A 22,535-nucleotide genomic window follows, 5' to 3' on the forward strand; every position below is an offset into this window, starting at 1 on the left:
AAGTAACTTTTAGTAATATACAAACTTACCTTATGACCATTATATTTATATAGAAAAGACATAGCTTATGTATTTATTTCAGCTTTAGTTATAATGTCCTGAGGAATGAGAAACTAAACCACTGAGTCTTTGTGCCCTTACCAGGTGTGGCTATGCATTTCATTCCAGTGAACAGAATTACAGTAACAAAAAGCAGTTAAAGAACTGTTGTGAGTCATGCCTTATAAAATTAACCATATATTATTTACAGACCCTTCAATACCATTAACTTTCCCTTTCTTAGAAAAACTAAAGTAAAAATAAACTTATTTTTATTTAGTAATAGAAAAATTATTCAAACCAAATAAGAAAAAATATATATAGTACTCTACATGAAAATTGAAACACTGTCAAATAAAACACATTATAATACGCCTAGGAAACTCTACAAAAAATTAGGAAGCTCATTTAGAAATTAATAGAATTAAGGACAAGTAATTAAAGCAAACTCAAATCAGTAATATTCTTATTTATTTACTTATTTAATTCCCTTGAAAGTCTCATATACACTATTAAGTAGTCACATTCACAAACTTAATTTTTATAAAGTCAGCAGCAGTCTTAGGAATACTAGAAGAAGAAGAACTCCATAAAAATGCAACTGTAATAGTCAGTGAGGGAGGTGAATTTCTGCTCCATTCAATAGTCCAGGTCTTCATCAAGGTATCTTCAAGGCTGAACCAAAACCATAAATAGAAAATTGTCATTTTCCTCTTCATATGCATATAAGAATTCATTACATTATAACACAGAGACAAACTGACTTGTGTTAAAAATTATACTACTTTCCCGAGCAGAAATTTTAAATGCTATTTTTTTTTAACTTCAGTGTGTGTAAGAATTACTTTTATTCCATGGAAATACAGTAAAATTAAGAAATGCCATTTTTAGAAGCTGGCAAGATGGCTGAATAGGAACAGCTCCAGTCTGCAGCTCCCAGTGAGACCAGCGCAGAAGTCGGGTGGTTTCTGCCTTTCCAACTGAGTGGCGCCTGGAACCCCAGGGAGACAGAACCGTTCGCTCCCCTGGAAAGGGGGCTGAAGCAAGGGAACCAAGTGGTCTCACTCAGCGGGTCCCACTCCCACAGAGCGCAGCAAGCCATGAACCACTGGCTTGAAATTCTCGATGCTAGCACTGCAGTCTGAAGTAGACCTCGGACAATCAAGCTTGGTCAGGGGAGGGACATCTGTCATTACTGAGACTTGAGTAGGCAGTTTTCCCCTGACAGTGCTAAGGAGGCCAAAGAGGCCATGGCCAGAAGTCCTCTCTAGATTCCTCCTCTCTGGGCAGGGCATCTCTGAAAGAAAGGCAGCAGCCCCAGTCAGGGGCTTATAGATAAAACTCCCATCTCCCTGGAACAGAGCACCTGGGGGAAGGGGCGACTGTGGGTGCAGCTTCAGCGGACTTAAACATTCCTGTCTTCTGGCTCTGAAGAGAGCAGCAAATCCTGACAAGGAGAATTCTCCCAGCACAGCACACGAGCTCTGCTAAGGGACAGACTGCCTCCTCAAGTGGGTCGCTGACCCCCATGCCTCCTGACTGGGAGAGACCTCTGAGCAGGGGTCAACAGACACCTCATACAGGAGAGCTCTGGCTGGCATGAGGCCAGTACCCCTCTGGGACAAAACTTCCAAAGGAAGGAGAAAGCAGCAATCTTTGCTGTTCCGCAGCCTTCACTGGTAATATCCAGGCAAACAGGGTCTGGAGTGGACCTCCAGCAAACTGCAGTAGAACTACAGAAGGGGGCCTGACTCTGTTATAAGAAAGATTAACAAACAGAAATCAGTAACATCAACATCAACCAAAAGGACCCCCACACAAAAATCCCAACAAAGGTCATCAGCCTCAAGTATCAAAGGTAGATAAATCAATGAAGAAGGAAAAACCAGTGCATAAATGCTGAAAGTTCCAAAAACCAGAATGGCTCTTCTCCTTTAAATGATCACAACTCCTCTCCAGCAAGGGCACAAAACTGGACAGATAATGAGTTTGATGAACTGACAGAAGTAGGCTTCAGAAGGTGGATACTAACAGACTTGTCTGAGCTAAAGGAGCATGTTCTAACCCAATGCAAGGAAGCTAAGAACCTTGATAAAAGGTTACAGGAACTGCTAACTAGAATAACCAGTTTAGAGAACATAAATGACCTGATGGAGGTGAAAAACACAGCATGAGAACTTCATGAAGCATACAGAAGTATCAATAGCCAGATCGATCAAGCAGAAGAAAGGATAACAGTAATTGAAGATCAACTTACTGAAAAAAGGAATGAAGACAAGATTGGAGGAAAAAAGAATGAAAAGGAACAACAAGGCCTCCAAGAAATATGGGACTATGTGAAAAGACCAAACCTATGATTGATTGGTGCACCTGAAAGTGATGGGGAGAATGGAACCAAGTTGGAAAACACTCTTCAGGATATTATCCAGGAGAACTTCCCCAACCTAGCAAGACAGGCCAAGATTCAAATTCAGGAAATACAGGGAACACCACTAAAATACTCCTTGAGAGGAGCAACCCCAAGACACATAATCTCAGTTTCTCCAAGGTTGAAATGAATGAAAAAATGTTAAGGACACCAGAGAGAAAGGTCAGGTTACCTACAACGGGCAGCCCATCAGACTAGCAGTGGATCTTTCTCCAGACACCATACAAGCCAGAAGAGAGTGGGGGCCAATATTTAACATTCATAAAGGAAATAATTTTACCCAGAATTTCATATTCAGCCAAGCTAAGCTTCATGAGTGAAGGATAAATAAGATCCTTTACAGAAAAGCAAATGCTGAGGGATTTTGTCACCACCAGGCCTGCCTTACAAGAGCTCCTGAAGGAAGCACTAAATATGGAAAGGAAAAACCAGTACCAGCCATTGTAAAAACACACCAAAATATAAAGACCAATGACACTATGAAGAAACCGCATCAATTAATGTGCAAAATAACCAGTTAGCATCATGATGACAGGATCAAATTCACACATAACAATATTAACCTTAAATGTAAGTGGGTGAAATGCCCCCAATTAAAACACACAGACTGACAAATTGGATAAAGAGTCAAGATCCATTGGTTTGCTGTATTCAGGAGACCCATCTCATGTGCAAGACACACATAGGCTCAAAATAAAGGGATGGAGGAAAACATAACAAGCAAATGGAAAGCAAAAAAAAGGAAAAAAAGAAAAAAGGGTTGCAATTCTAGTCTGTGATAAAACTGATTTTAAGCCAATAAAGATAAAAAAAAGACACAGAAGGGCATTACATAATAGTAAAGGAATCAATGCAACAAGAAGAGCTAATTATATTAAATATATATGCACCCAATACAGGAGCACCCAGGTTCATAAAACAAGTTCTTAGAGACCTATAAATAGACAGACTCCCACAAAATAGTAGTGGGAGACTTTAACACCCCATTGTCTAATATTAGACAGATCAATGAGACAGAAAATTAACAAGGATATTCATAACTTGAACACAGCTCTGGACCAAATGGACCTAATAGACATTGACAGAACTCTCCACTCCAAATCAACAGAATATACATTCTTCTCAGCACCGCATAGCACTTGTTCTAAAATTGACCTCATAATTGGAAATAAAACACTCCTCAGCAAGTACAAAAGAATGTAAATCATAACAAACAGTCTCACAAACCACAGTACAATCAAATTAGAACTCAAGATTAAGAAACTCACTCAAAACCTTACAACTACATGGAAACTGAACAACCTGCTCCTGAATGACTACTGAATAAGTAACGAAATTACAGCAGAAATAATGAAGTTCTTTGAAACCAATGAGAATAAAGACACAACATACAAAAATCTCTGGGACACAGCTAAAGCAGTGTTAAGAGGGAAATGTATAGCACTAAATGCCCACATCCAAAAGTGGGAAATATCTAGAATCAACACCCTAACATCACAACTAAAAGAACTAGAGAAGTAAGAGCAAACAAATTCAAAAGCTAGCAGAAGACAAGAAATAACTAAGATCAGAACAAAACTGAAGGATAGAGATATGAAAAACCCTTCAAAAATCAATCAATCCAGGAACTGGTTTTTTGAAAAGATCAACAGAATAGACAGATCACTAGCCAGACTAATAAAGAAGAAAAGAGAGAAGAATCAAATAAATATAATAAAAAATGATAGAGGAGATATCACCGCTGATTCCACAGAAATGCAAACTACCATCAGAGAATGCTATAAACACCTCTAAACAAATAAACTAGAAAATCTAAAAGAAATGCATACATTCCTGGACACATACATCCTCCCAAGACTAAACGAGGAAGAAGTCAAATCTGAATAGACCAATAACAAGTCATGAAATTGAGGCAGTAATTAATAGCTTACCAACCAAAAAAAAAAAAAAAAAACAACAACAACATGACCAGATGAATTCAAAGCCGAATTCTACCAGAGGTACAAAGATGAGCTAAGAACTAACACCATTCCTTCTGAAACTATCCCAAACAATAGAAAAAGAGAAACTCCTCCCTAACTCATTTTATGAGGCCAACATCATCCTAATACCAAAACCTGGCAGAGACACAACATAGAAAAGAAAATACCAGGCCGATATCCCTGATGAACATTGATGCAAAAATCCTCAATCAAATGCTGGCAAACCAAATCCAGCAGTACATTAAAAAGCTTATCCACCACAATCAAGTTGGCTTCATCCCTGGATGTAAGGCTGGTTCAACATATGCAAATCAATAAATGTAATCCATCATATAAACAGAACCAATCACAAAAACTCAATGATTATCTCAGTAGATGTAGAAAAGGCCTTCGATAAAATTCAACATGCTTCATGCTAAAAACTCTCAATACACTGGGTATTGATGAAACGTATCTCAAAATAATAAGCTATTTATGACAAACCCACAGCCAATATCATACTGAATGGGCAAAACCTAGAAGCTTTCCTCTTGAAAACCAGCACAAGACAAGGATGTCTTCTCTCACCACTCCTATTCAACAGAGTATTGGAAGTTCTGGCCAGGGCAATCAGGCAAGAGAAAGAAATAAAGCATATTCAAACAGGAAAAAGAACTCAAATGATCTCTTGTTGCAGACGACACAAGTGTATAGTTAGAAAACCGCATCATCTCAGCCGAAAAACTCCTTAAGCAGATAAGCAACTTCAGCAAAGTCTCAGGATACAAAATCAATGTGCAAAAATCACAAGCATTCCTATACACCAATAATAGACCAGCAGAGAGCCAAATCATTAGTGAACTCCCATTTACAATTCCTACAAAGAGAATAAAATACCTTGGAATACAACTTACAAGGGATGTGAAGGACCTCTTCAAGGAGAACTACAAACCAGAGCTCAAGGAAAGAAAAGAGGACACAAACAAATGGAAAAACATTCCATGCTCATAGATAGGAAGAATCAATATTGTGAAAATGGCCATACTGCCCAAAGTTATTTATAGATTCAATGCTATCCCCATCAAGCTACCATCGACTATCTTTACAGAATTGGAAAAAACTACTTTAAATTTGATATGGAACCAAAATAGAGCCTGTATAGCCAAGACAATCCTAAGCAAAAAGAACAAAGTTGGAAGCATCAAGCTATCTGACTTCAAACTATACTACAAGGCTACAGTCATCAGAACAGCATAGTACTGGTACCAAAACAGATATATAGACCAATGGAAAAGAACAGAGGCCTCAGAAGTAACACCACACCTCTACAACCATCTGATCCTTGATAAACCTGCCAAAAACAAGCAATGGGGAAAGGATTCCCTATTTAATAAATGGTGCTGAGAAAATTGGCTAACCATATGCAGAAAACAGAAATTGGACCACTTCCTTACACTTTATACAAAAATTAACTCAAGATGGATTAAAGACTTAAACATAAGACCTAAAACCATAAAAACCCTAGAAGAAAACCTAGGCAGTAACATTCAGTACATAGGCATGGGCAAAGACTTCATAACTAAAACACCAAAAGCAATTGCAACAAAAGCCAAGAATTGACAAATGGGATCTAATTAAACTAAAGAGCTTCTACACAGCAAAATAAACTATCAGTTAGGGTGAAAAGGCAACCTACAGAATGGGAGAAAACTTTTGCAATCTATGCATCTGACAAAGAGCTAATATCCAGAATCTACAAGGAACTTTAACAAATCTACAAGAAAAACACAAACAACCCCATCAAAAAGTGGGCAAAGGATATGAACAGACACTTCTCAAAAGAAGACATTTATGTGGCCAATAAACATGATGAAAAGCTCATCATCACTGGTCATTAGAGAAATGCAAACCAAAACCACAATGAGATACCATCTCATGCCAGTTAGAATGGTGATCATTAAAAAGTCAGGAAACAACAGATGCTGGAGAGGATGTGGAGAAATAGAAATGCTTTTACAGTGTTGGTGGGAGTGTAAATTAGTTCAACTATTGTGGAAGACAATGTAGCAATTCCTCAAGGATCTAGAACCAGAAATACCATTTGACCCAGCAATCCCATTACTGGGTATACACCCAAAGGATTATAAATCATTCTACTATAAAGACACAAGCACACGTATGTTTATTGCAGCACTATTTGCAACAGCAAAGACATGGAACCAACTTAAATGCCCATCAATGATAGACTGGATAAAGAAAACGTGGTACATATACAGCATGGAATACTATGCAGCCATAAAAAAAGAATGAGTTCATGTCCTTTGCAGGGATATGGATGAAGCTGGAAACCATCATTCTCAGCAAACTAACACAGGAACAGAAAAACCAAAACAGCATGTTCTCACTCATAAGTTGGAGCTCAACAATGAGAACACGTGGACACAGGGAGGGGAACATCACACACCAGGGCCTGCCGGGGGGTAGGGGGCAAAGGGAGGGAGAGCATTAAGACAAATTTAAGCCCCTAATGCATGCAGGGCTTAAAACCTAGATGGCGGGTTGATAGGTGCAACAAACCACCATGACCCGTGTATACCTATGTAACAAACCTGCATGTTCAACACATGTATCCCAGAACTTAAAGATTAAAAAAAAAAAAAAATCGCCATTTTTTAAAAGCACCCTCATGTGATTCTGAAGCAGTTATTCAGTGGTGATTACTCATTAAGGGAAAAGTAGTTCAATTATTATTTATCACATCAGAAAACATTCATATGCTTCAGATTATAAATCAAATATTATTCACGGTTCTCAGTTTACAACACTAGAATTTTTAGCTTCTTTATGCACATACAAATGCATAATTTTATAGATGTAAACATTATATTTCATTATAGCCAATACATAAATGGAATCATATTATTATATTTTATAGATGATTTTTTCTTTTTTAGTTGCCTAAACCATAATATTTCCAGCCACTACTCTGTCAACTGGCATTCACTTTGTTTCTAGTTTGTTGCCACTTTCAACAACCTTGCAAAAAGGAATCTTTGTGTATTTCTCATTACACACTAGTGACTTTATTGGTATGGAAGAAATTCTCAGGAATAGAATTGCTGGGTCAAAGGCTCTATGAATCTTTGAAAATAATTTTTAATAGAAGTTGCCAGATTGCTTTCTCCAAAGGCTACCTACCATATCTCACACTTCCAAGAGCAGTGTTTGAAATGGCCTTTTTCTCTGTATTACAGCCAGTAATAAATATTGATGGTATTTCAAATTTTTGTTAGTCTGATTTGTATGAAGTGATACCTCATTTTTAATTATAATTTCAATCCTCCAGACATTTAAAAATGTCCGTCATTTGAAATTCATTTTGTCTGAATTGTCTTTTCATAGCTTTGCCCAATTATCTATTGGACGTTACACATACACATGCATACACACAATTTACATTCACATATATTAACCCTTTTGTGCTCTGTACAGTTTATAAGAACTCCATGTATCTATGTGTGTATATATAGTATGTAAAATCAGCTGTGCATTTTATAGATATTCACAATTTACATTTCGTTTGCTTTAAGAATTCCAACTCTTATCCTTTGTCTCAATCTATATTTCGTATATACAATATATAATATTTCTATAAAAAAACTTTTTCTACATTTCATTTCTAGATGTAGTCTTCCCCAAATTATTTTAGAAACAGAAAATGTATCTAGTAACTCATTTCACAAACTTTTTCTCTTGATGTGTAGCTTAACTATACATCTTGTTCACATTTGAAATTTTTTTTATGTTTTTCTCATGAAAGCAAGTTGTGAAAATGCAATTCTAATCATCTTGTCTCATCTGAAACTTTCAAAGCTCATCATCACCTCTTCAACAGACCCCCAAATGAAAGATGAACATAAAATATAGCAGGTAAGACCATTCATTACAGGGCTCTCTGCAGCCTTTTCAGTTTAGATTCTAACCACCTCGCTTCTTTCTATATGGCCTCTTCATATTACCACCTATAGACTATGATATCTTTTATTAAACAATCATGTCTTTGCCAATAGTCTCTTTTATCTCTGTATCTTCAGTGCTCGAGGTACTACTTGTTACCATAAATATGTTCAATATATGTTTTTGAATAAAAAACTTCTAATAGTTCCGTAAAGGCATAGTTCTTTTTTCTGCCTCTAGTTTGCACATATTGTGAACTTTCTTTGGAACTGTCTATTTTTCAGTCATTTTTAAAGTTTACCTTCAATATCACATCACCTTACAACAACCCCAAAGTTTCTTAGGCAAACTTTCTGTATTCTTGTAGTGTCTTGTACAGTCTTTACCATAGCATGTATTATACAATGCAGATGTATAATATGTCTTATCTTTTTCCTGAAATGATACCTGTAATGTCTACAAAAGATTAATTTATATTTGTTTACTCAGTTTCTCCTTAGCTCCATGGATGTGTTATTATTATTTCTTACTATACATGTATGTGTATAATTAAGAGATGAATCATATTTATAAGCTTTTATATATTCTCAATATAGATATATACATATACAAATATATGCACATAAGCATATAAAATATGTATATTACATTCTTTCTTTCTAATGCCAGAAGAGCTCTCAATCCTCAAAAGGAATGTAGCTGTTTTGAACAATGACTAATAAATTCTCATCACTCACCTCACTGGGTTATAAATTCCCATTTTCCTTTTCAGTGTGCCTCAGAATGGCCTCCTTTTTCATTCCAGAAATAGGAAGAAATTTAGACACAGAAATTAGTTCAGCAGCATTGAAATCAGCTGACTCATTGGAATTTTCTGAAAGGAAGAAAATAATTACTGGGAAATAAACCAGACCTCTCCTCACGTAACTGTGAGGCTCTTTGAGCAACTGAAAACACTACCCATAACTAGGAAGGCAAGCCTGGGTGAGTCACGGGGCAGAGAAAGTCTTTCCTATTCCTTAAATATGTTTCCTGACACAGTACATGTTTCTTATACCTTAAATATATTCCCTGACACAGTGGCAGATGCATAATTGTTTGGATTGAAGAAGTGAGGCAGGCCCCTCTCAGAAGGTCAGGGACCCTTCATGGATAAAGACAATGGTTTTTGGGATATTTCTTCCAACCCAGTAAAGTTATCCTGCCCCAGAGGCACAATTAGTGTCACTGGTGCTAAACAGAAGTTCAAGGACACAACAGCATGATGTGATGAGAAATAAGGCTAGTCCTGTGGATTTTGATGGCTTCTCATGCAATAAAGATATGGAAAGTTTAAGGTTTTCGACTTTTAGGGAAAAATATAATAAATATCAAGCTAGAGAAAAAAGTGACAGGAAATGGGAATGGAAGAAACTGAGAAAGACATACATAGGTCAGAAGATACAAAGTAGCAGCTATGTAGGATGAACGAGTCTAGAGGTCTAATTTACAACAGTAGGATTACAGGCAATAAAATTGTACCGTATATAGGATTCATGTTAAGTGAGTAGGTTTTAGCTGCTCTTGCCACAAGAACAACACAAAAAAGGGTTACTATGTCAGATGATGGATGTGTTAATTTGCTTTGCTTTAGTAAGCTTTTTACTATCTATATACATCCCATAAAATCATGTTGTATGCCTTAAATATACCCAACAAAATTTATTTAAAGAAAAAAGTTAAACTGTCACTTATGACAGTCTTTCATAAGATTAATTTCTGTTTTAATAAAATGAGGTCCAAGTCATAATACTCCGCTGCATGGTTCTTTTCCTACGTCTATCAGCAATAATCACAGACCTCTTAAGCTAAAGGCCTCCCTATGATTGCAATTTTGATATTCTCCAGGAATAATTTTCAGTCATTCTAGTCCATTATATGCATCTAAGCTTCCTATTACATTTTCAGAATTTTTTAGCTGTTTATCAAAGTAAAATGTCTATGCCTCAATTGCAGCCCCTGATCTGAACCCCTGGGCAATAGACCCTCCAAGAACCCCACAGACCTGAGGAATTCATTAGGTCCAGATCATCTGCATTCAGGCAAGAATTCATCTCCCTGTATTGAATTTGGTGGACTAAGTTCTCTCCTCTTGAGGAAACTGAAAACACAGATCCTAGGTTAGGGATCAGCTATCATAATAAAATTTCCCTTCCTGTATGTGTGCTTTTTCCCAGCGCTGCAAACATACCTCGTCCTTATCCATGCTATTGTTTCTATCCCATTCTACTTCCAAGCTCTTCCTTTATAATGCCCCACACTCAAAGGAAATAGGCATGAGGCTAAATCTTCCCCACTGCCATTGTATTAATGTAAAAACCCACTATTTTTACCCAAGGACCATAATTTGGGTAAGCAGTCTTCCATAACTCACTGGAGCTTTTCTTAAGTATCTTTAAAAGTCTTTCTTCTCCCCTCCATTCTCACTATAGTTGTAGTACTTTTCATTTTTCACCTCAACTGTTACAAAATGCCATTCCTGTCAGTCATGTGGTCCTCCTTTAATCTTCATAGATCCTGTTGCCAAAAGATCTTCCTAAAAGATATCTTGACCATTTCACTCCCCTACATAATACTCTAATGACTATGAATCTCATGTGAAACACAAGAACTTCATAATTTGTGCCTTTTCTCTTCTTCAGACTTAGCAGCCTCCCTCCTTGCACTCAACTTTTTCTCCCCCTCCCCCTCAGAAAAAAAACAAGAAATGCTTCATCCTTTAGGCTTCTCTACACTTGTATATACTCTTCTCTAGAATGTTCCTCACCCAATTCTCTAAGCCTCTATGTTTGAAATATGTCCCCCAAGCCTCTTTGAAGCCTCCAGTAATCCCCCTCCCCTTTCAGTTAATTACGCCCTTCTCTATGCCACTTTTGTTCCTTTTTTCTATTAATGTACAATGGCTACATTGTAGTATATTTGTTTACATATATATCTCTTCCACTGGACTTGAAGTTCCACCAAGATTTATTGTCCATGTCTGTATCTTCACAGCCTAATACATTGCCCAACAGAACAGTAAAATTTGTAATAAGGAGATTGATTATAGTAAGAGAAAATAAATGTTTAAGTAAAAAAGTCATCCTAAATAATGCCTAACATATTCATTCTGAACTTTCAATTCTATAATGTTCCAATTAAGCATGTAGATAGAACACAGGAATCATCAATGCAACCTAAAGTCCCTTTTCTCCTCTGAAATCTTATTCTCTCTATTTAAAAAAAGAAAAAATATGTAGAAATTGGAGCTCCCTCTGTTGCCCAGGCTGGTCTTGAAGTCCTGGACTCAAGTGATCCTCCTGCCTCAGCCTCCCAAAGTGCAGGGATTACAGGTGTGAGCCACCGTCCTGGCCCTTCCCTCTATTTTGAGAAACTGCTCAAATCTCTTTTAGATTCCGTCTTTCTGGCCATTAGACTTGAGTCTAATTTTTTTTCTTCCCAAGAACCCCCTTATTCTGCAGACATACTAGATAAATCCTAATTTGGCTCAAACCTGTAAGCCGCTGTCTCTGTCTTCGCTTTTGAGTCAAGAATAATGCGATGAAAATGGCCAAGAGAACAACTCCAAGGATTCCTACTGCAATAAGGGATGACTGACGGGATGTGTGACCTAAGTAAAAGTAAATATTAAGAGATATGATCATGTCTTATCAAAAAGACCAAGGTCGCTAGTTACTGACTCTCTCTTAGATCAAATACAGGATCCCTGAGGTAAATATCAAATCCTCAGAACTTCTACCTAAAATTTCTAAACAAGAAAAATTCTATGTATGCAGATAATTGGTCTTATCATCACAAATTCCATGATATACCTCTTGTGGCTTTTTGTGAGGTTTCATGCGCTGAAATACCTGTAGGAGAAAAGAGAGAGAGAGAGAGGCTTAATTCTTTGCGTGATATATAGAACAAACATTTTGATTTCCTTGTCTGATCCCTTAGTACCTCTCAACCAAGTAAATGACTCTTTCCCACCTAAAACTAGAGTCGTCTAGTCTTTCTTCCTCTGCACAGGGGATATAGGTTGTATGTGTCTCCTTGGTGAAGGCCAACGTATAACAACTGTTTTCATCATTCTTTCAGTAGAGACACTATGATTCTCTAATGACAATCCCCACCAGATCCCTGTGTTGATAAGTCCGGTTTTTACACAACGTATGTCACTGCCCAACCCCTCTTTGCTGCCAGAGATTCCAAGCTCAATCCAGGCTTCTGGCACTTACTTGTGCAATTCACTGCAGCGTCTTCCTTATGTCCACACTCACTGTGGCCCCAGCGTCTGGCAGGACAATCCCACAAGGAAGACTCATTCCCTTTGCACTTCACTTCATTGAGCCATATGGGTCCAGTCCCCTGACCAAACTCTGCTTCTTTGAATGCTTTCAAAGCTGGACCACAGCCAAGTTGTTGACACACCACCTGAGCATCGTTCAAGTCCCAGGAGTCATCACACACTGTCCCCCAGGAACCTCCATGCCAGATCTCCACACGTCCAGAACAGGAAGTGGGTCCTTCTTGTAGTCTTATCTTGTCTGAAAAATCAGAGACATGTAGCCTATTTTTAAGACTTCTAAAAGTTTCCAAGAGTTCATAGGTGAAAAAAAAGATCTGAAACTTAAAAAAAAAAAAACTATTTAAAATTTTACTGAATGTGCATTTTAAAATTCAATTTTTACAAAATTTATCTTTTATAAGAGGACTTGTCATTACAGCCAACTAGGTATATTTCATCCTGCACATAATATACATAATGTGACCCAGTAAATATTAAATGATTAAAGTTAACATTATAAATATGTGATGTCAAGTTCTTTCAAATAGGCAAGATCTTAGGAGATTGGCAGGTTGACAGAAATCTCACAGTTTAAGAAGATGTAGAGGCCAGGCACAGTGGCTCACGCCTGTAATCCCAGCACTTTGGGAGGCCAAGGCAGGCAGATCACCTGAGGTCAAAAGTTTGAGACCAGTCTGACCAACATGGGGAAACCCCGGCTCAACTAAAAATACAAAATTAGCTGGGTGTGGTGGCTCATGCTTGTAATCCCAGCCAGCTACTCGGGAGGCTGAGGCAGGAGAATCACTTGAACCTGGAAGGCAGAGGTTGTAGTGAGCCAAGATCACACCATTGCACTCCAGCCTGGGGAACAAGAGCAAAACTCAGTCTCCAAAAAAAAAAAAAAAAAAAAAACCTGTAGAATGTGGAAATACCTCAGAATTGATCTTTCTGATTTCTGACTGCTTTTCTCCTTATATTAGTGTAACAAGATAATATTTGAAACAAAAATGGGAAGGTAAGGTAAACCACTCAACAGTCAAATATTAAATCACATATTCTCTTCTCCTCAGAGAAAGCAACTGAATAAATCTTTCAAGCCAACCATGGGGAGTATGATACTCTTTAGAATAATAAAAGCTGATCCTGAATATCTACAGGCCAAATTAAATAAAACCAATTACACCATCCAGGTAGAACAGATATTACCCACAAGTTACCCATTCTTGCTTAATTCGATCTAACAACTTAAGCCAGTGTGAGAATAGGAAAATAAAATCCAATGTCCCTCATCAGAAGATGATAGTGGGACTGCGGAATGGAATTTTCATATGGGTCAATGGATACTCACTGTCACATGTGATCCAGGTCTCCTCCAAGGGCCTGGCCAGTCTCTTCTCCCATGGAGATGATGGGCACTGCCACAGCGTGTCAGGTCCTTTTGGACACTGAACATTGTCCACCCACATGGGAATGGACATGGCCTTGTCTAAAGATGCAGGGTTGATTTTCCCTTTGTCTGCACAGCCCAGCTGCCTGCACACCACACCCACAGTGGTTTCAGACATGCTACTCCTGCCAACGCTGCCCCAAGCTCCGTTGTAAAAAACTTCTAGACGTCCTGCACAGGCCTCTCTGCTGGCTTCACTGGTCAATCTGAGAGACATGAACTCTGTAGTGAAACATAGAATTAGTAGTTTTGCATCTTTTCTGAAGATTCAGAGACTCCTTCCCTTTACCTTGATGTAAGAATGGCTTTAAAAATAGGTACAATAGTACAATATGTCAGTTACTAATAATTCGTTAGTAGCTTCTAGATGATTTCATAGATATTATTAAAATATTTTATTTATTCTATAAATGCATTATAGGTGTTTTAGTCTTAGGTTTTGGACTCAGAGACCTCTTCAGATTGCCCTCAATGATTCTAACAGACTTTCCAGAACTCAAAGGCTCAGAGCCTTTTTCAATTACATAGTTTGGATTTTTTCCCAAAAATATTCTTTTTTTTTTTTTTTTTGCAGCTGTCTTTGATAGTTAAAATTGTTAGACACTCAGGCACTAAAATCAATGTTCTGTGTACATCTCTCAAAATGACATAGTTCATTTGCTGACACTTCACAGTTTTGCTATGCATGTCTTCTACCAGATTTATGTCATTAAAATAGGAATAAATCACTTCTGGGATACAGAGTTTTTCACTTCCTTGTTACTGAATCATAGTTCTGTTTCCCCCAATATATTATGAAATAGTACATTTTAAAATTTCAGAATGTTTTCTAAAACTCACCGTGTATACAAAGCAAGGGCAGTAACCTCACGCTAATTTTTGTTTCTATGACAAGTAAGTCTCATTTATCTGCCATGAAAAATTGCTTGGGCATGATAATTATCTTTTTTTCTGTAGAATGATGCAACATACGTATTTCTTCTTATCCCTTTAAATCTACTTGTTTATTAACACTGTAATTATCAAGGGTTGCCATTGGATCACTATCTAATATCCAGCCCAAAATATATTTATTAAAAACCTTCATTATGAACTTTGTTGTCATTTTCATGATATACAAGACCATTTCTGGTCTTTTCTCTTTACAATGTTACACTACCTTGCTCATGAAGTACCACCAGCACATCAAACCCAGACTTCTGTTGTCCTGACTCCCACAATAGTTCCTTTTGGACCTACTTTTCAGGAAAATCTTTAAGATTAATACCCCTCACTACCCTCTCTCAGTCCTTTCTCTATGTAATTGTGACCAGAGGTAATATGCATAATTTACCTGAGCAGATAACTCCTGCATCCTCCTTGTGCCTGCAGTTTTGCTGCCCCCAGCCATGTGAATGGCACTGCCAAATGCGGGATTCTTTTCCATTGCATTTCATCTCATCCAGCCAGATGGGCCCTGTTCCTTCTCCAAAATGAGCAGAACCAGTGGCATTAATGGCCTCTCCACAGCCCAGCTGTCTGCACACCACATGGGCATCGCTCAGGTCCCAGCTGTCATCACAGATGGTGCCCCAGGAGCCCTCATGATAAATCTCTACTCTCCCAGCACAGCGACCTCCTCCATTTACCAAGCGAAGTTGACCACTCTCTGCAAAGAGAAATTAAAATATTAATAACAAGCATTCTGCTTGTTATTAATATTTTCATAGATTTGTCACAGAGTCTCACCTATGCAGGCCACAGCACTTTCTTCTGGAATGGTAGGCCTTGTTGGGCCCAGAGATGATGAATTGCATGAGGACAGTGTTTGCGACTGGTTTCCTGCAAACACCAAAGTACTCAGTCATACAAGATACAAAAGGTTAGGGGAGTCAGACGAAATGTTATATGGATGAGTTGAGGACAAACATAGCTTAGAGAGAGAGGGGAAGGTGGATGGTCAACAAGTTTGGAATAAATCAGGTGCTTTGAGATGGGCTTGGCACATAGTAAGCACTGGATAACTATAAAGTCCATCAAAATTAGGTTTGCTCACCCTCTGAAAGACAAATGAGGTTAATACTCTGAAGCATGAATTAGTATTCATTCTTTTCATGACCCTTCAAAATGGATCACTGCATTTCACTTTTGTTCTTCAACCCTATGTACACCTTCTCTTAAGACTCATCACTGGCTGCCCCTCATCCTCTTACCTGAGCAAATTACAGAGGCCACTTGCCCTAAAGGACATAGTGAAGCACCCAGAGCAGTTACAGGACAATCTCCCATGTGCTGCTCAGTCCCAGTGCAGTGAAACATATGCCTCCAGACCTGACCATTTCCTTTTCCAAAATGTGCTCCTCCTGGGGTAGAAAGGGCAACTCCACATTTAAGCTGCTGGCAAAGAACGTGGGCATCTTCTATGTCCCAGTGAGAGTTGCAGAGGGATCCCCAGGCACCAAGCGTTTTGAGCTCCACTCTGCCCTCACATGGGGTCTTGCCATTCACCAAGCGAATTTCTGTGTATCCTGGAAGGAGACAGGGCTTTAGAAAAAGACAGCTATGATTCCCTAATCCCGTCCCTTTCACAGTATGAGAACCAACTAAAGATGTTTTCTGGGTCTTACTTGAGCAGACTACTCCAACATCCCTGCTGTGGCTACAAGTTCCTTCTGGGCGGGGTGCTACTGAGCAGAGTGAAAGATGGGACTCATGTCCCTCACACTGGAATTCTTCAGCCCAGATCTGTCCATTTCCCTCTCCAAAGTGAGCTCCCCCCAGGATAGAGACGACTGTGCCACACTGTAATTCCCTACATAGAACGCTGGCAGCTTCCAGAGAGAAGTCCGAATCACAGACGGAGCCCCATGTGTCACCATGCTTCACTTCAACGCGTCCAGAACAGGGAATGTCTCCTCCAACCAGTCTGGGTTCCCTGTGGGCTGAAAAATAAATATTATTTCAGTGAGAGATAATATGATTCCCAGATTTCCATTCATGATGAGGGTGAGGAAGGTGGTGTGGAGTGGGAAATGGAGACCAGGGTGCTCAGTGATTTCCTACACTTGTTTGTCTTGGCTTTTCTGCCTTAAGTTGGGTATGGATATTTCTAGTCCTCCCTATTCCTAGCTGAACTCATCCATCTGAGAGAATTCTGGGACTTCACCTTGCGCAGCCAACCATCCCCAGAAGCAATGATAACTCTGTTCTTCCAACATTTTCCTTACTTTATTCATAATAACATCAGAGACCACAAACCATGTGTATCTACTATCGCTATCTCTTAGTCTTGCACTCATTCCTGCATGCACTGCAATCTGGGGTCTGCTCAACCTTTTTGAATTGTTCTATGTAAAGCTTTTCAATATACTTCTCATTTTCAAAATGAACATCAGACTTCTTCCTTTTGATGTCTGTTACATTCGGTATACGTGACCCTTCTTTGCACCATTTTCTCCTCCATTCTTTCTGACACTGCTTTATCAAAACATTTCATGTATTCCTTGAGTCAAGGTTCTGTCCGTAACCTTCTCATCTGCTCAATGGACATGTCTCAACTGCCAATAAATATATTTTCATCCATACTTTTTTCTTTAATTTTAGATCCACAAACATATCTGCTTAGACATGTGGAACTTAAAATATTCAAAGTTGAATGAATTATTGTATGACAAGCCCACTATATGCTTTATTTAATTAATGATATGCAGACCAAATTAGAATCACCTAAAATTGAACCACCACTTTATCTCACCACAAATAATGGTAATAATGATAGCAGTGAATATTACGTGAGCATCTATTATATTATATATATGGCATTCCAATAAGCATTTAACAAACATTATTTCATTTAATCCTTAAGATTGCCTTAGGAGACAATTGTTAATATAATTCTGATTTTACAGACAAGGAATCTGAAACATAGAGAGGTGAGATGTGGTAATTTGCTAAGGTAACACAACAAATTACTACAGAATTAGTAAGAAGACAGAATTTGAAGCCAGACAGTATATTCCAGAGCCTAAAGTGCTGACCCTCATGAAACATTACACATGTAGAAAACCACCATATCTCTTGGTCCTCCAGCATAGTTCTTCTTCTGCATATTTATTGCTATTGCCGTAAAGTGATTTGTCATCATCTGTCATGCAGACCTCTACAATAGCTTCCTAAATTGTTTCCTTGCTTCTAAGTCTTTTTTCCAAGAAATTTATGCCATGATTATATATTAATAAATTTCAAATATTTTCATGTGATGTTTTTTCTTTAGCTAACTTAATGTTTCCTTAAAATTTATGCAATGATCCCTTACATACTTTCTTATGATTTCTGTAATAATCATGCATGCAGTAATTAATCCAAAAGTATCAGTGTAACGACCTATGACATAACAACCTATAACGTTGTCTGACTATTTTAGGCATCTGATGATGGGTGGGTTAAAAAGGCTGCCACAGAGTTTAGTCTGTCAGTGAAGATAGATAATACTAAAAATAATAATCATCATCATATTAGCTAACATGTACTTATAGCTCACTGTGTAATTCCTGTGAGGTAGGCCCTATTACCACTCCCATTTTTCTTCTGAGCAAACTGCAGCACAAACAGCTTTTACAGATTCCCTAATTTCATCCAGCTATTAAAATTAAGGAGAGGTGATAAACACTATTTCTTTAGTACACTTTAAAATAGTATGCTGTTACCTTAAAAGCTTTAATATCTATTATCTTATCAACCAAATTTGATGCTCCAGTCTAAAGATGCTTGGGCATGCCATAATTTTCATACTTCTGTGCCTCTGTAGAAACTTTTCTCTCTACTTAAAATGTATTTCCCTACTTTATGTACCTAGGAAAAAGCTACTTCTTTTCAAAGCTATTCAATTTATCACTAACAGCCTTCTCCTCCACGAACACAGTTCACTACAAGATATACATATTTTAATAGTGATGAATCCAAAAATAGAAATATATATTAGACATAAAACTAACAAATAAAGGAGCCATCTGCTCTGTTTTAGACTTTGTAGGAGAGAATACCATAGATCTAAACTGGATCTTGAAAAAAGATGGGGAGTTTGCCAAATACAGAGTGGGTGAAAAAACTTTTAAGGAATATACTCATTAAATAGCATGGAGTCACTGAAGAATTATAAGTAACTTACTGTAGCTGAAATTTAAAATATAAAGAAAAGACACACCAGAAATAATAAATGGAATTTATATTATGAAGATGCTCTTTGTCAAGTTAAGGAACACAACCATCAAGATAAGTGAGTTTCTTTGAAAATACTCAGACACAATATAAAGTACTTAAGAAATACAAACTATGTCTTTTAACTCATTCTTTAAAAGAAATAAAGGAACTGGAAGCATTCCCCTTGAAAACTGGCACAAGACAGGGATGCCCTCTCTCACCACTCTTATTCAACATAGTTTTGGAAGTTCTGGCCACGGCAATCAAGCAAGAGAAAGAAATAAAGGGTATTCAATTAGGAAAAGAAGAAGTCAAATTGTCCCTGTTTGCAGATGACATGATTGTATATTTAGAAAACCCCATCGTCTCAGCCCAAAATCTCCTTAAGCTCATAAGCAACTTCAGCAAAGTCTCAGGATACAAAATGAATGTGCAAAAATCACAAGCATTCCTATACACCAATAACAGACAAACAGAGAGACAAATCATGAGTGAACTCCCATTCACAATTGCTTCAAAGAGAATAAAATACCTAGGAATCCAACTTACAAGGGATGTGAACAACCTCTTCAAGGAGAACTACAAACCACTGCTCAATGAATTAAAGAGGACACAAACAAATGGAGGATCATTCCATGCTCATGGATAGGAAGAATCAATATTGTGAAAATGGCCATACTGCCCAAGGTAATTTATAGATTCAATGCCATCCCCATCAAGCTACCAAAGACTTTCCTTCACAGAATTGGAAAAAACTACTTTAAACTTCATATGGAACCAAAAAAGAGTCCGCATTGCCAAGACAATCCTAAGCCAAAAGAACAAAGCTGGAGGCAGCACACTACTGACTTCAAACTACACTAGAGGGCTACAGTAACCAAAACAGCATGGTACTGGTACCAAAACAGAGATATAGACCAATGGAACAGTGCAGAGCCCTCAGAAATAATACCACACATCTACAACCATCTGATCTTTGACAAACCTGACAAAAACAAGAAATGGAGAAAGGATTCCCTATTTAATAAATGGTGCTAGGAAAACTGGCTAGCCATAAGTAGAAAGCTGAAACTGGATCCTTTCCTTACACCTTATACAAAAATTAATTCTAGATGGATTAGAGACTTAAATGTTAGACCTAAAACCATAAAAACTCTAAAAGAAAACCTAGGCAATATCATTCAGGACATAGGCATGGGCAAGGACTTCGTGTCTAAAACACCAAAAGCAATGGCAACAAAAGCCAAAATTGACAAATGGGATCTAATTAAACTAAAGAGCTTCTGCACAGCAAAAGAAACTATCATCAGATTGAACAGTCAACCTACAGAATGGGAGGAAATTTTTGCAATCTACTCATCTGACAAAGGGCTAATATGCAGAACCTACAAAGAACTCAAACAAATTTACAAGAAATAAGCCCATCAAAAAGTGGGCAAATGATATGAACAGACACTTCTCAGAAGAAGACATTTATGCAGCCAACAGACACATGAAAAAATGCTCATCATCGCTAGCCATCAGAGAAATGCAAATCAAAACCACAATGAGATACCATCTCACACCAGTTAGAATGGTGATCATTAAAAAGTCAGGAAACAACAGGTGCTGGAGAGGATGTGGAGAAACAGGAACACTTTTACACTCTTGGTGGGACTGTAAACAGTTCAACCATTGTGGAAGACAGTGTGGTGATTCCTCAAGGATCTAGAACCAGAAATACCATTTGACCCAGCCATCCCTTTACTGGGTATATACCCAAAGGATTATAAATCATGCTGCTATAAAGACACATGCACACGTATGTTTATTGCGGTACTATTCACAATAGCAAAGACTTGGAACCAACCCAAATGTCCATCAATGACAGACTGGATTAAGAAAATGTGACATGGCCGGGCACGGTGGCTCAAGTCTGTAATCCCAGCACTTTGGGAGGCCGAGACGGGTGGATCACGAGGTCAGGAGATCGAGACCATCCTGGCTAACACGGTGAAACCCCATCTCTACTAAAAAATACAAAAAACTAGCCGGGCGAGGTGGCAGGCGCCTGTAGTCCCAGCTACTCGGGAGGCTGAGGCAGGAGAATGGTGTAAACCCGGTAGGCGGAGCTTGCAGTGAGTTGAGATCCGGCCACTGCACCCCAGCCTGGGCGACAGAGCAAGACTCCGTCTCAAAAAAAAAAAAAAAAAAGAAAATGTGACATATACACCATGGAGTACCATGCAGCCATAAAAAAGGATGAGTTCCTGTCCTTTGTAGGAACATGGATTCAGCTGGAAACCATCATTGTCAGCAAACTATCGCAAGAACAAAAAACCAAACACCGCATATTCTCACTCATAGGTGGGAATTGAACAATGAAACGCGGACACAGGAAGAGGAACATCACACACTGGGAGGCTGTGCGTGGGAAGAATTGAGGAGGGAGGGTGAGGATGGCATTAGAATATACTAATGTAATGGCGAGTTAATGGGTGCAGCACACCAAGATGGCACATGTATACATATGTAACAAACCTGCACATTGTGCACATGTACCCTAGAACTTAAAGTATTAAAAAAAAAAAAAGAAAATTCAGTTGAAAATGAGGCCTTCTAAAGGTCTTAAGTCCTTTATAGATATCTGCTATCGAATATCAACAATTTTTGTAATCTCTTGATGTTACTATCACCATTATATAGATACACCGTCAGCCCATGCCAATCTACATACTCTGATTTACTTTCATCTCTCATAAACCTTTCACCTGATACTAAAATGTCTTAGAAAATGTTTTGAATATGACCGTATTTTGTACTACAGCAATATAGAATATCTCAGCATGTCAAAATTTCACCAATTATCCATTCAGAAATCTACGCAAAAACAGAAATTCCTATCCAAATTTGAGATGAAAAACATGTTACTTTCTAAACATAGGTCAGAGTTTAAAGCAAACAACACCTCTACAACACAAATAGTTTATGACCCTTGAGTGGGATGGTCTTTCATTTCTTCTTTTTGAGTCTTTATTCAAGCATGAAATTTCTCTAAGATATCATTAACTAGTATTCATATGATCCCAACCCCTTTTGGACAGCCCTAAATCTTTAAGTAAAAGCAATTTCCTAGATCAAGTCAAATTCTGGTTTGTTGTAACCTCTTACTCTTTTGTTTGGATCCATCTTGAACAAAATAAAGCAAAAGAAAACCAGTTAAAAAGAAAAAAA

At 38.0% G+C, this 22,535-nt stretch overlaps 1 protein-coding gene across 9 annotated transcripts in view; it reads right to left on the reverse strand.

The window, feature by feature from the left end:
* Positions 1-488: 488 nt before the first annotated feature.
* Positions 489-22,535, reverse strand: part of CD163 (CD163 molecule) — a 34,713-nt gene continuing 12,666 nt past the window's right edge. The window contains exons 7-17 of one of the 9 annotated variants that reach the window (XM_021921988.2): positions 16,751-17,065; positions 16,337-16,651; positions 15,873-15,965; positions 15,478-15,792; positions 14,046-14,366; positions 12,645-12,953; positions 12,237-12,275; positions 11,918-12,034; positions 10,430-10,525; positions 9,123-9,176; positions 489-714 (exon numbers count right to left, since the gene is read on the reverse strand). In XM_021921988.2, coding sequence (XP_021777680.1) covers positions 9,154-9,176; positions 10,430-10,525; positions 11,918-12,034; positions 12,237-12,275; positions 12,645-12,953; positions 14,046-14,366; positions 15,478-15,792; positions 15,873-15,965; positions 16,337-16,651; positions 16,751-17,065 — 1,943 coding nt within the window. In that variant the 3' untranslated portion in view covers positions 489-714; positions 9,123-9,153. Of the gene's footprint in view, positions 715-9,122; positions 9,260-10,429; positions 10,526-11,917; positions 12,035-12,236; positions 12,276-12,644; positions 13,036-14,045; positions 14,367-15,477; positions 15,793-15,872; positions 15,966-16,336; positions 17,066-22,535 lie in introns of those variants that run through there. The other 8 variants (XM_021921984.2, XM_031650234.1, XM_031650233.1 and 5 more) reach the window with 8 other exon arrangements.

This window comes from Papio anubis, chromosome 9, assembly GCF_008728515.1.
Source record: "Papio anubis isolate 15944 chromosome 9, Panubis1.0, whole genome shotgun sequence".
NCBI lineage: Eukaryota > Metazoa > Chordata > Mammalia > Primates > Cercopithecidae > Papio > Papio anubis.